This window comes from Lepisosteus platostomus, chromosome 6, assembly GCF_059453375.1.
Source record: "Lepisosteus platostomus isolate fLepPlt1 chromosome 6, fLepPlt1.hap1, whole genome shotgun sequence".
In the NCBI taxonomy this organism is placed as follows: Eukaryota; Metazoa; Chordata; class Actinopteri; order Semionotiformes; family Lepisosteidae; genus Lepisosteus; species Lepisosteus platostomus.
In genome coordinates this window covers 54,182,649-54,197,962 of record NC_142616.1, presented here as the reverse complement: position 1 = coordinate 54,197,962, position 15,314 = coordinate 54,182,649, and the positions used below count along the sequence as shown (strand labels likewise).

Below are 15,314 nucleotides of genomic sequence, written 5' to 3'. Positions count from 1 at the left end.
TGATACTTCTTCTGCACTGTGTACACACACAGAACAAAAAGAGAAGTGTATGTGGGGGTAAAAGCCACAGAAATTCTATAATCAAGTAAAGGATATAGAATCTTATTTTAAACCATCGTACAAACATACAGTACAGTATGTCTGTGCCTAATGTATTTAATTTATTAAACAAATCACACTGACAAGAGTTAGGTAGAAGAGAAATGAATGAACAGCCCCAGAATGGAATTATTGTTTAAGGGGACACCATGTATTAGAACAATGACTACATGTCTGTGAGTGTGCATAATGTGAAACAAAATTGTTGTTTGTAATATCCCAAAAACTACGTAACGGAGCCTGTGAGTAACAAGGAGGCAGGTTATAAGGACACACAAAGACATCCTCAAGGGGCAGATTAGGACAATTCATGCATGGTGACAGGCAGAGAACTTTGCAGCCAAGCAACCTCCACAATAGTGCAGAAAGATAAATTACAGTTACAAGATGATTGGGACAAAAAAGTGCATAAAACCCCATGAGTGAGAAACTGCAAGAGGAGGAAAAACATGCTGAAACCTCCCAGCATTACCCTCCTTTCAACTGCAGAAAGGTTTTTTAAAATCAAAAGCGCAGGATAAAAATGTAGTTCCTCCTAAAGCTGCGTAAAATACTTCATAAAACTACATGTCTGGAGAAGCAGCAGGCTCGGATTACCACGTATCAGCTGAGGGCAGGAGGGTAAAGCTCTCCTGCTTTTCGTCTCTGTGTGGGATCATGGGCTTCTGTACTCATCATGCTTACACATATTGAAACGCATGGAAAAAAAACTTTAATTCTCATTGTCAGGGAAAATACGCAAGATGGAATTCTAATCCTTGGCCGATTCATCTGGCCTATAGTATATACAGTGTACTGCACTCTTACAGCTCAAGATCAATTTGGGGTCTGAAAAATCTCCTACCTCCAGAATGGGCTGGTGGTCCACACAGCAGCACTACACCTTGACCTTCACGAACTGAAACAGTACTTCTGGTCTGCAGCTTGAAGGGTTCCAAGTCTATATGGAAAAACAACACCATGGTTTAAAAAGAAACAATTCCTTATGTACTCCTCAGTCAAATGACAGGTAAAAGTAATTACACGTCTTGAATTTTATTTTATGAACTGCATCATGCGAAAAGCCCTAAAGGAATGCTGAGTTTTAAGAAGCAAAATTCATGTTCATATCTGTTTGAAAATTCATACAAGATTTAACAAAGCAATGTTTTTAAGAACATAAAGGTAACAAATAAGAGAAGGCCATTCAGGTTTTCTAGCTTTTGGTTGCTAGCTTCTTAAAAAAATCTACAGGATGTACCCGTATCACCTTCAATATGGAACAGTTTTTCCAGAAGCACTAGCTGTTCCATGAAAGCAAAGTCTTTTTCGCATTTACAAATGTATTTCTACTTCCTTTCCATTTGCGTCCTATGGGTTCATGTTTTAGTAAAGAAACCTATTGTGTTGACTTGTGGAGTTGGTGCTTTTGAGGATTTGCAATGAATTCGCAGAATCAACACTCCTCATACTCTTCTCTGTTCAAGACTCAGTTTTAAAAAACTTATGTAAGCTCAAGAATGTATCAGATTGCTCTTCTCTGGACTGATTCCACAGCAGTATTATTTTAAATCAGAATTTATATGTGCATAGAGCAATTTTAATATAACAACACCTTGATTTAAATAGTACAGTGTTTATGCAACATTACCTTATTTGTGTGCATGTGTGTGCCCATAAAAATGAAGTATACCACTTTTTGGACATTGATTAAATGTTTTCGTGTCATTTTCATAAATTGAGCATTTACGACTATCTGTGATACAATGAAGTGAGTGTTGCATAGGCACTAACTCACCTCCTTAGTGGGACAGTAGATTAAAAATTATGATGGGGTAAACAATATGCTGATATGCAATAAATGTCTTTGTGAAATTGTGATGGTCTAGGCAGGAATGTCCAGATGCTAAAGAAGATGACACAACACAGCACTACTGTACAGTACATTGATCAAGTCCTGGAATCACACCTTTCCCTCCTGTGGGCTTATCCTGACATGACAACATTCCAGCAGGACAACTAATGTTCTCATACTGCAAATGTAACAATGGTTACCCTCCAAGACGAGAATCTGAGGTATGCCATGAATGCTGTACTGTACTTGCTAGACTAAAGTCCCACAGACATTCTGTAGGATGTCTTGGCATGAGATGTAGCATCTAGGACTAGTTTGTGCAAGCTCTAGAGGGGATGAGAGAATCCCACAAGACAGCGCGTGCATTCTAGTGAAATAGGTTGCAAATGTACAGTTTACTTTGATCATCACACAGCCTACTAGGCTGTGACTGCAGGTCCCCATTGATTGACATGGTTGATGGCAAATGTTAATCATTATAATGCATTTAGCCATGTCATATTAGTTCAAAAAATGTCAGTGCAACTGCTACAAAATCATTGTTTTACGGTTACCATTGTGTAATTTTTTAGGTCATAAATGATGGATTTATTTGGATGCTCAGTATATATCTTAACATTGTTTGCTTTTTTCAATGCTACTCCACATTTTCTAGAAAATGTAAATGTTGTGTCAACATAAACACCTAACTCTTCTTCATAAGTAACTTCATAAGGGGTGTTTCCTATCTAAAATGTATAATTTGCCTTTTACAATGTGCATGTAACATTATAACATTTGCCTTCATTAAATGTTATCTGCCAGGTGTTTGCCCAATCTCGAATTCTTCTGTTACAGTATCTTGTTGAATTGCCTTTGCTTTTGTTTTACAGTGTTCATTAATATGCATATTATAAGCAAGCTTGATTATTTTCCTAAAAATAGCAGAAGGAAGATCACCAATATATTCAAGAGCAACAGTGGTCCTAATGTAGATTTATTTTTTATTTTTTATTTTCAAAACACGGATTTCTGGACTAATTACATCACACCACTTTGAGCATTCAGCATATGGTTATTTTGTACATACTGTATTAACCAGTTCATAAATTGAAATTTTATCTTTAATGAGAAACTTTATTAAAAACTTTCTGAAAATCTAAATAAATGTACACTATATGTTAAATTTTTTGTATCCATTACTACTGTTCAAACAAATCTAACAAATTAGTTAAGCAAGACCTTCATTTTCTTAATTCATGTTGACTACTCCATATAATTCTTCAATTTACTGCGAAATATCATCTCAATAACTTTAACCACTGTGATCTGCCTCAGTGACAAAAGACCAGTAGCCTTGATATCAGTTATTATGAAGGTTGTTTGAGTGACTCATAGTCAATTTTTTAACATGCACTTGGACCCATGGCAGCTTGCCTACAGAGCAAACAGATCCAGATACGACCTCAGGAAAGCCATCAAAAGAGCTAAATACAACTACAGAGTAAAACTAGAGTCATATTATCACGGCTGCAACACACGGACCATGTGGAGTGGTATACGCACCATTACAGACTACAAAACGCAACCCAGCTATATCGCACAACAGACTGCCTCTCTTTGAGGTCAGCAACGCAGATCCAGTCAGGAAGATTCCAGAAATCCAAGACGGAAACCCACTGATCATATCCAGAGCAGATATGTGTAAAGTTTTTAAAAAGACCAATCCACGCAAGGCTCCTGGCCTGGCCGCGTTCTGAAGGCATGTGCAGACCAGCTGGCAGATGTCTTCTCGGACATATTCAATCTCTCCCTAGCTCAGTCTATAGTTCCTTCCTGCTTTAAGAAAACCACCATTGTCCCTGTTCCTAAAAAATCCAGAGTCAGCTGCCTAAATGACTACCGCCCTGTTGCACTCACATCAGTTATCATGAAGTGCTTTGAGCGGTTGGTCAAAGCATACATCACCTCCTCACTGCCTGACACCCTAGACCCACTGCAATATGCATACTGCCAGAACAGGTCAACAGAAGATGCTATTGCTACTGCCCTCCATACTGCCCTCTCACACCTAGGTAAGAAAGGAACATATGTGAGAATGCTGTTTGTTGATTACAGCTCAGCATTCAATATCATAGTGCCCTCAAAGCTCGTCATCAAGATCCAGGACCTGGGACTGAACACCTCCCTCTGTAATTGGAATCTGGACTTCTTGACAGAACGTCAGCAGGTGGTGAAGGTGGGCACCAACATATCCTCTACCCTGACGCTGGAGCCCCCCAAGGGTGCGTGCTTAGTCCTGTTCTCTACTTCTTATTTACCCATGACTGTGTCACCAGGCATAACTCAAACTCCATCATCAAGTTTGCGGACGATACAACAGTCATTGGCCTGATCACAGATGGTGAGGAGTCTGCATACAGGGAGGAGGTTGAAAGCCTGGCAGTATGGTGCCAGGAGAACAACCTCTCTCTGAACATCAGTAAGACTAAGGAGATGATTGTGGACTATAGGAAACATCAGGGTGGAGACCACACACCTATTCACATCAATGGGACTGCAGTGGAGAGGGTCAGCAGCTTTAAGTTCCTGGGAGTTAACATCTCAGAGGATTTAACCTGGACCCACCACACCAACACTTGAACTTGAACTTTATTGCCATATGTAACCGGTACTGGTACAATGGAATTCTTACTTACAGAAAGTCTCTCTATTGTAAAACAAGTGTAAAAAACAAGACAAAGTGCAAACAGTGCATCAAGACAATGTACAAACAAACAATAGACAATGTGCAAGTAAACATGTAGACAGTTTGAATGTAAACAATACAGACGTGTAAACAATGACTGGAGATGTGCAACAGATAAGAAATCATAAAGAGGTAGATGGTGATGGTGTAGGTGTGGTCCGAGGGGGATGGCTAAATGTGCCAGTCTCACTGCTTGTGGATAGAAGCTATTGAAGAATCTAGTGGTAAGTGTCCGTATGCTCTTATATCTCTTGCCTGAGGGCAGTGGGGTGAAGAGCTCATACCCGGGGTGGTGACTGTCCTCTGTGATGGCCAGAATTCTACCATGGCAGAGGTCCTCATAGAGCTGTTTAATCTCGGTGAGACCACAGCCGATGATCTTCTGGGCCATATTGACCATTCTCTGCAGTGCCTTTCTTTCTCGCAAAGAGGTGTTGCCATACCACACGGTGATCCCGTTGGTGAGGATGATCTCGATGGTGCAGCGGTAGAAGTTCACCGACACATGTACTGGCATCCCCCATCGCTTGAGGCACCTCAAGAAATAAAGGCGCTGCTGAGCCTTCTTCATGATAGAGTCAGTGTTCACAGTCCAGGGTAGATCTTTAGAGATGTGAATTCCCAAAAACCTAAAGCTGGTGACTGTTTCCACTTCCGTTCCATCAATACTGAGTGGGCTGTGAGTGTATGGCCTGTGTCTCCAAAAGTCCAATATTAGCTCTTTAGTTTTCTTTATGTTCAAGTCCAGGTTATTGCTATGACACCACCTAAGCAGCTGTACAACTTCATCCCTGTAAGTGGACTCGTCATCATCACTGATCAGTCCTATTATAGTGGTGTCATCGGCAAACTTAATGATGCGGTTGTTGCTGTGTCTTGCTGTGCAGTCATGAGTAAATAGGGAGTACAACCTTGGACTCAGACAGCAGCCTTGTGGGGTTCCAGTGCTCAGGGTGAGTGGTGTTGATGTTTTATTGCCTATCCGCACCACCTGTGGTCTCTCGATAAGAAGGTCCAGCAGCCAGTTGCAGACAGAGTTGCACAGACCTAATCCCCTGAGCTTTGTCACCAGTTGACTGGGTATGATGGAATTGAATGCTGAACTGAAGTCCACAAACAGCATTCTCACATACGAGTTCTTAGTGTCCAGGTGTTCCAAGGCTGTATGCAGAGCCAGGGAGACAGCATCATCCACTGATCTGTTGTTCTGGTAGGCGAACTGCAAGGGGTCCAGGGACTCTGTGATGGAGGAGTTGATGTGTGACAACACCAGCTTCTCCAGGCATTTCATCACCACAGATGTTAATGCTACTGGGCGGTAATCATTCAGGCATGTCACTTTTGTCTTTTTGGGGGTTGGAACAATAGTGTTTTTTTAAAGCAGGTGGGGACCATGGACTGTGACAGGGAGGAGTTAAAGATGTCCGTAAACACTGTGGTCAGCTGGGCTGCACATGTCCTCAGGACGCGAGGTGGTATCCCATCAGGCCCTGCAGCCTTACGGATTTTCACCCTGCTCAGAGTCTTCTGCACGTCCTGCTCTGAGTGTTTCTGAACAAACTCGCCCTGCACACTTGGGGTCTTCTCAGCATTGCCCGTGTTCAGAGCATCAAAGCAGGCATAGAAGTGGTTCAGCTCGTCAGGCAGGGATGCGTTGTTCGTGTCAATCTCCTGGCTGCAGCCCTTGTAGCCTGTGATTGACTGTAATCCCTGCCACAGCCTCCGGGTGTCAGCGCACTGCGTTTCAAGCCGCACTCTGTAGCTCCGTTTGGCGCGTTTTATGGCTTCCTCTAATGCGTACCGTGTACAGCTCTTTGTCCCCCGATTTGAACGCGGTGGATCTATCTTTTATTTTATTGGGAATGTCGTTGTTGAACCACGGTTTCTGATTGGGAAATGACCTAATTTTCATTTCTGGTACACAAATGTCGGTGCAGTATTTAATATAGCTGGTGACCGCGTCCGTATACTCATTTAAATCTGTGTCGGGAGCTCTGAATGCGTCCCAGTCTGTACTATCAAAGCAGTCTATTAACTTGCTTTCCGCCTCCTCAGACCAACAACGCACTAACCTGTTCACAATGGGGGAGGTCTTCAGCTTCTGTTTTGTACTCAGGAAGCAACAGGAGAGCGATGTGGTCCGACTTACCGAAACTCGGTTTGGGAAGCGCTTTGTATGCTCCTTTTATTGTTGTGTAGCAGTGGTCCAAAATATTGCCTCCTCTTGTCGGTACAGTGACATGCTGAATGTATTTTTTGCAGTACTTTCCTCAGATTGCAGTGGTTGAAGTCCCCAACTACAATTGAGACGGCTTCTGGGTGGGAGTTTTCGTGCTTGTTGATAATATCGTGGAGTTCTCTATGTGCTGCTTCCACGCAGGCTTGAGGTTGAATGTAAACGGTTGTGATAATAGTGGCGGAAAACTCCCTCGGCAAATAAAAGGGTCGACATTTTATGGTCAGGTGTTCTAGATTCGGCGAGCAGGATTTAGAGATTACCTTCACGTTGGTGCACCACTTGCTGTTGACCAGGAAGCAAATGCCTCCGCCTTTGTGTTTGCCGGTTGCTTGGTGGTTTCTGTCCATGCGGTAAACGGTAAACCCCTTTGGCTGGATGGCGGTGTCCGGGACGCACGCATTCAGCCAGGTTTCAGTGAAGGCATAAACACAGCATTCCCTCAGGTCCCTTTCTGCGTTGATCCGACAATGTAGCTCATCTATCTTATTGTCCAGTGACTAAACATTGGCTACAAAATAGACGGGAGCGGTGGTCTGTGCGGACGCCTTCGTAGTCGCGCTAGTACGCCGCCTCGTCTCCCCTGGCGTCTGCCCACCTGTTGTTGTTGTTCGCCGCATCTTTGTCCGATCCAGCAGGTGGGGTCCGGTACGTGAAAAAAGTTGTTTGATGACATTAAGGAGTCTGTCCTCAGGTTTAAAAGCGTTTGTCTATCATAAGTAATGACAGACATTGAGTGTCCAACACAAAACAAGAGTATTAACGTATAAATAAACATTAAAACAGACACACAACGAGAGAGCTTTCTGTAAACCGTCGCCATCTTTCCGGCGCCGGAAGTCTATATGGTCAAGACAGCATGGCAGCGTCTGTTCTTTCTCCGCAGGCTAAAGAAGTTCAGCATGCCATCACCATCATATCCAGGCCAACTTCTACAGGTGCACTATTGAGAGCATCCTGACTGGTTGCATCACTGCCTGGTATGGGAGCTGCTCCGCACGGGATCGCAAAGTATTGCAGAGGGTGGTGAAGTCAGCGCAGCTTTTCACCAGCTGTGAGCTACCAAGCATCCAGGAGATCTACTCAGCTAGATGTCTGAAGAAGGCCAGGTCCATTCTCAAGGACCCCAGTCATCCCAGTCACAAACTGTTTTCCCTCCTACTGTCTGGTAAACGGTACCAAAGCATTTGGTCCAGGTCCAATAGACTACGGAACAGCTTCTACCTCCAGGCAATAAGACTGCTAAATAGCCAACCTGTAGCTCCTTAGCTAATCACCTGTAATGGCTACATGGACACACAATTCTCACTATATTCAGCATAACTGCACTACATGTATATATTGCACACACCATGGACACATAACAGCTCTACTCACATTGAGTTTTATTCAATTTCAAAAATGTAACCTCAATTTTTTGATTTTTGTGTTTTTGTGAATTTTTGTGATTTTTGTGATTCTTGTAATTTTTGTGAGCTCGCAGAAAAAGACATTTCATTGCCAGCAACTACTGCTGCACGCCGTATTGTTGTGCATTTGATAAACTTTGATTTGATTTTGATTTGATTTGAACAGGTCAGTGGACAATGCAGTCTTCCTGAGACTCTATGATTTATTTCAACATCTAGAATCAGCCAGCATGTATGTCTGGATCCTCTTTATTGATTACAGTTCTGCTTTTAACACAATCGTCCCTCTCAAACTTTTTGATAAGCTTGTATTAATTAGAGTCTGTGTTATTGGCTACTGGATTTCCTTTCTGATAGGAAGGAGGTGGTGAAGCTGAAGGATACCATCTCTAAGCCTCTCACCCTGAGCACAGGCGACCCTCAGGATTGTCTTCTCACCTATGTGAGTGTCTTCTCACTGCACAAATGACTATTTCATATTCAGATTCGGTCAAAATGTTCAAGCTCGCTGATGATACTACTCTTATAGGGCTCATCACAAACAATGATGAGTCGGCACACAGGAATAAAGTATTTGAATTATTTGATCAGTGTAATAATTGATCAGTGTGACACTAAATGTCAATAAAACAAAATAATGTGATGGACTAGGTTAGGCAAGGGAGTACTCTCACCACTATACTGTACAGTACATCGATGGTTAGGTTGTAGAAGTGATGGAGAATTTCCTTTGCACCACCATCTCCAACACTCTAAAATGAGTGGTCAACACATCCATTATGGTCACCAGAGGCTGCTCTTTCTGAGACAGTTTAAGACATTTGGAGTGTCACAGTTCCCCTCTTGTGAAAGCTAAGGTTGCTGCTGGAAGAGGTGTGAGTCAGGCCAGCAGGGGGCGCTCACCCTGCGATCAGTGTGGTTCCTAATAAGCCGGCATAGTGACAGGGACAGTATACTGTAAAAAGTGGCCGTCCTTCGAAATTAGATGTAAAACCGAGGTCCTGACTCTTTGTGGTCATTAAAAATCCCAGGGCATTTCTTGAAAAAAGCAGTATTACTTCAGACTCCTGGCCAAATGTCCATTGGCCTTTACCAGCCATCCTAATAATCCATATCTATGAATTGTTTTCATCACTCTCTTCTCTTCCCCACTGAGAGCTGATGTGTGGAGAGTAAACTGGTGCACTATGGCTATGGTCATATCATCTAGGTGGGTGCTGCACATTGAGGGCGGTGGAGGGGAGTCCCGATTACCTGGAAAGTGTTTCGAGTGGAGTGTCGAGAAAAAGTGCTACACTCACTGTACACACTGTACTTCTCAGGATCTCTTGACGTTCCTTTCTCCTGGAAAGCATCTTAAGTCCTTAAGTCCTATTAGTCCTTATTAAGGTAAGGACTAATAGGTTCCGTAACAGTACCTACACAAAGGCTATGAAATTGCATGACTCAATATTTTGATTTTGAAATATTTGCTAAACTCATTATTATTTTATCTGGTCTCACTGTTATTAATCTAATTACTGGTGCACTGTAAGTGTACAGTAGATGAGTTGGTTGGGTGCTGTTATTGGCACTATGTATTTGTATTGTTATTGTTAACGTAATAGAAGTAAGACTTATTATTTGCTTTGGATTTTGTCACCTTTTAATGTACAGGAGCTACAATATCATGTTTCTAGTTTAATTTTGAACCCCACCACCACCAAGCCATTTTTGCGTTTGCAGCACTACCCTGGGTCATCATTAAGAATCGGGTCGCATGGGGGGGTAAGTCCCAATAGCCTCTTCTTCACGAACAGGTTGTTGGTCTCTCAGCCAGGTGAGTTAAGCCAATAAAACTAATTCAGCTGAAGTAAGATCAAGAGTAATTCTAAGAAAAATGTTATTGTTATGTTATTATGTTATTGTTAACGTAATAGAAGTAAGACTTATTATTTGCTTTGGATTTTGTCACCTTTTAATGTACAGGAGCTACAATTTGCAATTCCTTCCACTTCTTTTCTTTCAGTTATACCAACATATATTTTATTTATGCGTCTGGATCTCACTTTCTCAGCTTTCTAAGAGAGATCTCATACTCTTTCCCTGTGCTTGCAATTCATTACATTTAGCTTTCACATTTTATAAAGTGTTTTCTTTCTCTTTATATTTTACTTCATTTATAACATTTGGGCTATTGCATTCTTGACTGATTTACAGTAGTATCTTGCAGTATGAATGCATTTTGAGCTTCAAATACAATCTTTTTAACTGTTGCCTATTACAGTGAAATATATCCTATCCCATTGTACTTTGCACACTCAATCTTATTTCTTCCCAGTCAGCTTCACTGAGTTCTTAACTTTAATTTGGAACTCCACCAGGACAATTGCAAAGCATGCTGTATTGGCTACATTCAGCATAGACCCTCCCCCTATAATCTTAAACACGATTAATGAAAATGCTGATCAGTCCATATACTGTAATAGCTTTAAGTTTGCATATTTATCAAAACACATGCTGCAGTAATGTCTTTTGGCAGATGTTTACACCAAATCCATATCTCTGGCTCCACGTAAAATATACAATATCATGTTTCTAGTTTAATTTTGAACCCCACCACCACCAAGCCATTTTTGCGTTTGCAGCACTACCCTGGGTCATCATTAAGAATCGGGTCGCATGGGGGGGTAAGTCCCAATAGCCTCTTCTTCACGAACAGGTTGTTGGTCTCTCAGCCAGGTGAGTTAAGCCAATAAAACTAATTCAGCTGAAGTAAGATCAAGAGTAATTCTAAGAAAAATGTTATTTCAAGTACCAACCCCAGTGACAGATCTTATCCTTCTCTAGGGCAACCCCAGAAATGTGCACACAAAACTCACATCGGATACTGAAGTAAAGTAAAGGTGGCTTTATTGTCATTCTTCTGTTTTTTTCAGCAACCAAAACCTCTCTACATGTTTTCTTTGTACACTACTTATCCATCCAAGAATGTGTACAGAACCCCTTCACCAATAAACTAATCAATTAACAAATTACCACCTGGTGTGTCCATTTACAAATGACAGTTATGACTTTTATCGTGATTACTCAAAACTCAAACTGTTTGCAATAGATGATGCCGGCCAGAACTATCAGTAGGAAATTTAACAAGCCCTTCTGTACTGGGAAAATTTGCACAAAGATTAAGTGGTTAAGAAAAGGTTGCTATTGTATTTTCTCCTGAATATTTTCAATTTAACAATTAAGTCAATATGTAGCAGAAAATAAAATTCTGTCACACTAGAATTTACATCTTTAGTAAACAAACATTAACTGAATTCCTGTGACTTTCTCAGATTTGTTTTGTTGCTCACAGAGAGCCTACAAGCATTTCCCTGAGGAAGAACATAACATAGTGAATAAATTCAGATAGAAACACAAAAAAGTGAAATGACAAGTAAAGATGGGCCTCATAAAAAACACAGATGCATTAATGCAACAGGTCAAAGATAATATTTAATACTTTGCATATCTAAAGATACAGTAAGATTAACCTAAAATCTTACAATACAGTACTCATTAGATAGAATATACAGTACTTCAGCGTCTCAGACTGACACACAATCAGTGTGATATTATAGTAAAATATTACTAAAGATATACCACAGTAGCCTTGTCACGATGACTGATCATGAGCCTGGGTGATGACATACTGTATCATTGTTTTGATCAGAATTGCTGTCACTGGGTAAGCATTTTATTTCACAAAATGGAGACATTCAATTTTACAGAAATGATTAAATGAGTGGTTGGGTGTTAATTTAATTCTCTTGGATGCACTGTGGAAAGACTGGCAGTTTTATAAGATAAGCTGAATTTGTCAAATAATGAAGACTTCATAATGAGCCCTTTGAAGTTAAAAGAAAACACACTGGAGAATGTTACTTCATTTACAGCCTTCAAATCATTTTATGTTCTAAGAAAAAGTTAAAAATTTAAGTGCATTGAAATTATTAGTATGTTATAGTGGGAAAGACTTTAGACTCCTGACAGACCAGTTTTGGGTTCAAGGCTCTGCACATTGTACATTGAGCAGGGTACTTTATGCCAGATGCTCTAGTCCACCCAGGGTACAGGTTCACTACTACAAAAACATTACATGTAATGGACATGCATTAGATATATCAAATGCCATCAGTTATCAAATATTTTCCAACCTTTTTCATTTGAATTGCTGTTGGTGTCTAATAAAAAAGTATCTAACAACAAAAATCCAACAAAAACATACATCTTATCATAGATTTATTATTTTCATTACATGGTTTTAAAAACCTTTTTTTAATTTATTTTTTCCCCACCTGAAATCTTTATTGAAAATAATTTAGAAGTGACGACAAGGAAGAATTGCAGGCTTCCAGAAATTAAGGAATAACTTTAAAACTTTTATAATTGCATGTTATTAATTGGTACTGTAAGCATTCAACTATTAATAAATTTTAATGTACCCAGTTATAACCTCATTTAAACTATGGAGACAATTTTAAATTTATGATGAAGGCCAACACCTGCACTATCATTAAATTACCAGTGGAAAACACAGATAATATGAATTTAAAATCACTGTAATTATTTTTTTTACCAAATTGAAAAAAAAATACAGTACTGTATATGATTGAAAATGATCTGAAAACACTGACAATACACCACCTTTTACAGGAGTTCTTTTTTGTGAACTAAAGCATCTCTAGTATGCAACATGCATTCCTTAACCACAAAGTCACACATGAACAGTTTTAATGGATCCCTTCTGTACATCCATACTTATAAAAATCCTTTATGTATTTTATTCATTACTTCCCACGCAAATCTGAAATGGTTTAGAGATAAAAAAAATACAATTTTACTTAAACTAATTTATGTTTGACAATTGATGGAACACAATAACGTGAACCAACAGCTTCGCATATTCCCCTTGTTATTGTTTCCAAGAAATATAATACAAAATACAGGTGATTCATGGATTGGATGGCTATTCAAAGCTGTATCACATGGGATTTGAACAAATGCATTTCAACTCTAAACTTATCAATGCTGTTTTAGGTTGGCCCTGGAGAGAGATCAGAGGTTCTGAGATGGACCACACAGGACAGTATCTCCCCAAGCTGAAGGGTACTCATGTTTCATGTACTCATGTGACAGTGTTGAAATATGTGAAGAATACTCATGTGGAATTAGGTACAGACACTCAGTAGTTGTATAAAGGAGTGCTCAGAGACACAAGTGAGAGTCTGTTCCAGCTCTGAGCACAGTAAGGGCCTCAGAGGTGATGTTAGTGAAGATGGGACAAATATACTCTGCCTCAGTTCTAATGGAGAAAGGAGCCACTGGTAATAAAGAAGTGGTCATGCTCTGGACCTTTTATTGACAGGAAGCACTACTTGAATGAAAAGGTGCGATTTTGCACTAAACCTGCACTGATAGAGCAAGGAGTCAGAGGTATGAGGAGAGGAATGGGCAGATGCAGAAAGAGAGGTCATCCCTGAAGCACACAGCCAGCTTGCCTTACATGACCCTGACCCCCAAATAGATAAGTGGTTTAAAGGAAGAGCCCCCCCCCAAATGGGGGTTTACCAGAGCAAAAAAACTTAGAGAAGGGATATGCTAAAGAAAAGGAACAGATGAAAGCACTTTTTTCTAGAAATGTTTCATATATAAGATTTCTGAGACTCACTCCAATTCTCAGCCAATACAGAAAATGTGGCAAAAAAGGCTCATAAACACAACAGTGTGCCTTCCAAGGTCAGAGAGAGCAACAGCCAAGTGTATGCTCTGACTGCGAACTACTGTACCTACCCATGTGGTTTTTTCCAAGATTGTGCTTTAATCCTCACTGGGTAAAAAAAAATATTTTCAAAGTCCTTTCGGAGGCTACATCCCTGCCACACAGAAATTCCATATGCACTTATAGCAAACAAAAGTGCTAACTGCGTACCACTTTGCAAAAAAAAAGACTGCACAACATTTTAAACTTACATCTTGTACTAATTAGTGTGAAGCTAAATCCCGGGCTAATTAATTACTCTTGCTCTGCAATATTCTACATATTGTTATGTCTCCTCCACCAGTGATAAAGCAATGAAGACTTTCACTTTAGAGGAAATCAATGTTGAATCTGCAGCTCTGCAGACACTCCTATTTGAAACAAGATTGCTGATTAGTTCTGCTTCAAGAACAGATTTAAATGGAAAATTACTAGGCTCACTGATTTATGAAGGAGCACTATAAGGTCAGCTAATAAATGTCATATTGGCAATGGGACAAGTCTATTAAGGGGCTGGCGTTAATTATTTTTTAAAACATAAATCTCCTTTTAACCCTGCACCTCACTTGCTGATAGTGCTTTTAGAGTCTTTAGCCCTATTAAGAAAACTGATTCCTTGCATTTTCCAGCGATTAATATATGATCCAGCAATTCAAACTCAGTAATGTGTATCCACCTCAATAATAAAATTTCATTTCAAGTGTAAAATAAGAGACAAAAATCACTGAAACATTTGAGCTTTTTATTACTGCTATCATTAGATTTTTAAGACCCTTGTACTATATTATTTTAGCAAAACCCTCCTTAAAGAAGAAATAAAACTAAGCAAGATAAAGGACAGATAGAATCTGAAGAATTCTTAGGTTATTGTTTTTCTAATAACTGCTTTTTAATAATTGTTTTTCTATAGGGTTAGTGATATACAGTACCTCTAAATTAGGAACAAGTAATAGGTTTATTCCAAGCTGAAAAGAGAATAAAGAAAACACAAATGTTCGGCTGTGGAGCCTTCTTTGGGTGTGGCACCCAGCCTTTGCAGCCTACGCATGCTGACGCAGCTACCCACCTGAACTACCCCTAAATTAGCAGTTTACACTGCTATATCCATATTTATACCACCTTTAATCTATTAATTTAATTTATATGAAGGACATGAATGGAGATGTTTTTTTTCAACACATACCTAATCTTTCATGTGCTATTCTCCCCATTTCTGGAACACTGTT

General features: G+C 40.0%; 1 protein-coding gene across 5 annotated transcripts in view; it reads right to left on the bottom strand.

The window, feature by feature from the left end:
* The window catches only part of LOC148661897 (contactin-4-like), a 328,736-nt gene that overhangs the window by 93,212 nt on the left and 220,210 nt on the right, over positions 1–15,314 (bottom strand). For all 5 annotated transcript variants that reach the window (XM_088636370.1, XM_088636368.1, XM_088636372.1 and 2 more), the window contains exon 5: positions 944–1,039. In XM_088636370.1, the coding sequence (XP_088492496.1) occupies positions 944–1,039 (96 nt within the window). The remainder of the gene's footprint in view (positions 1–943; positions 1,040–15,314) is intronic.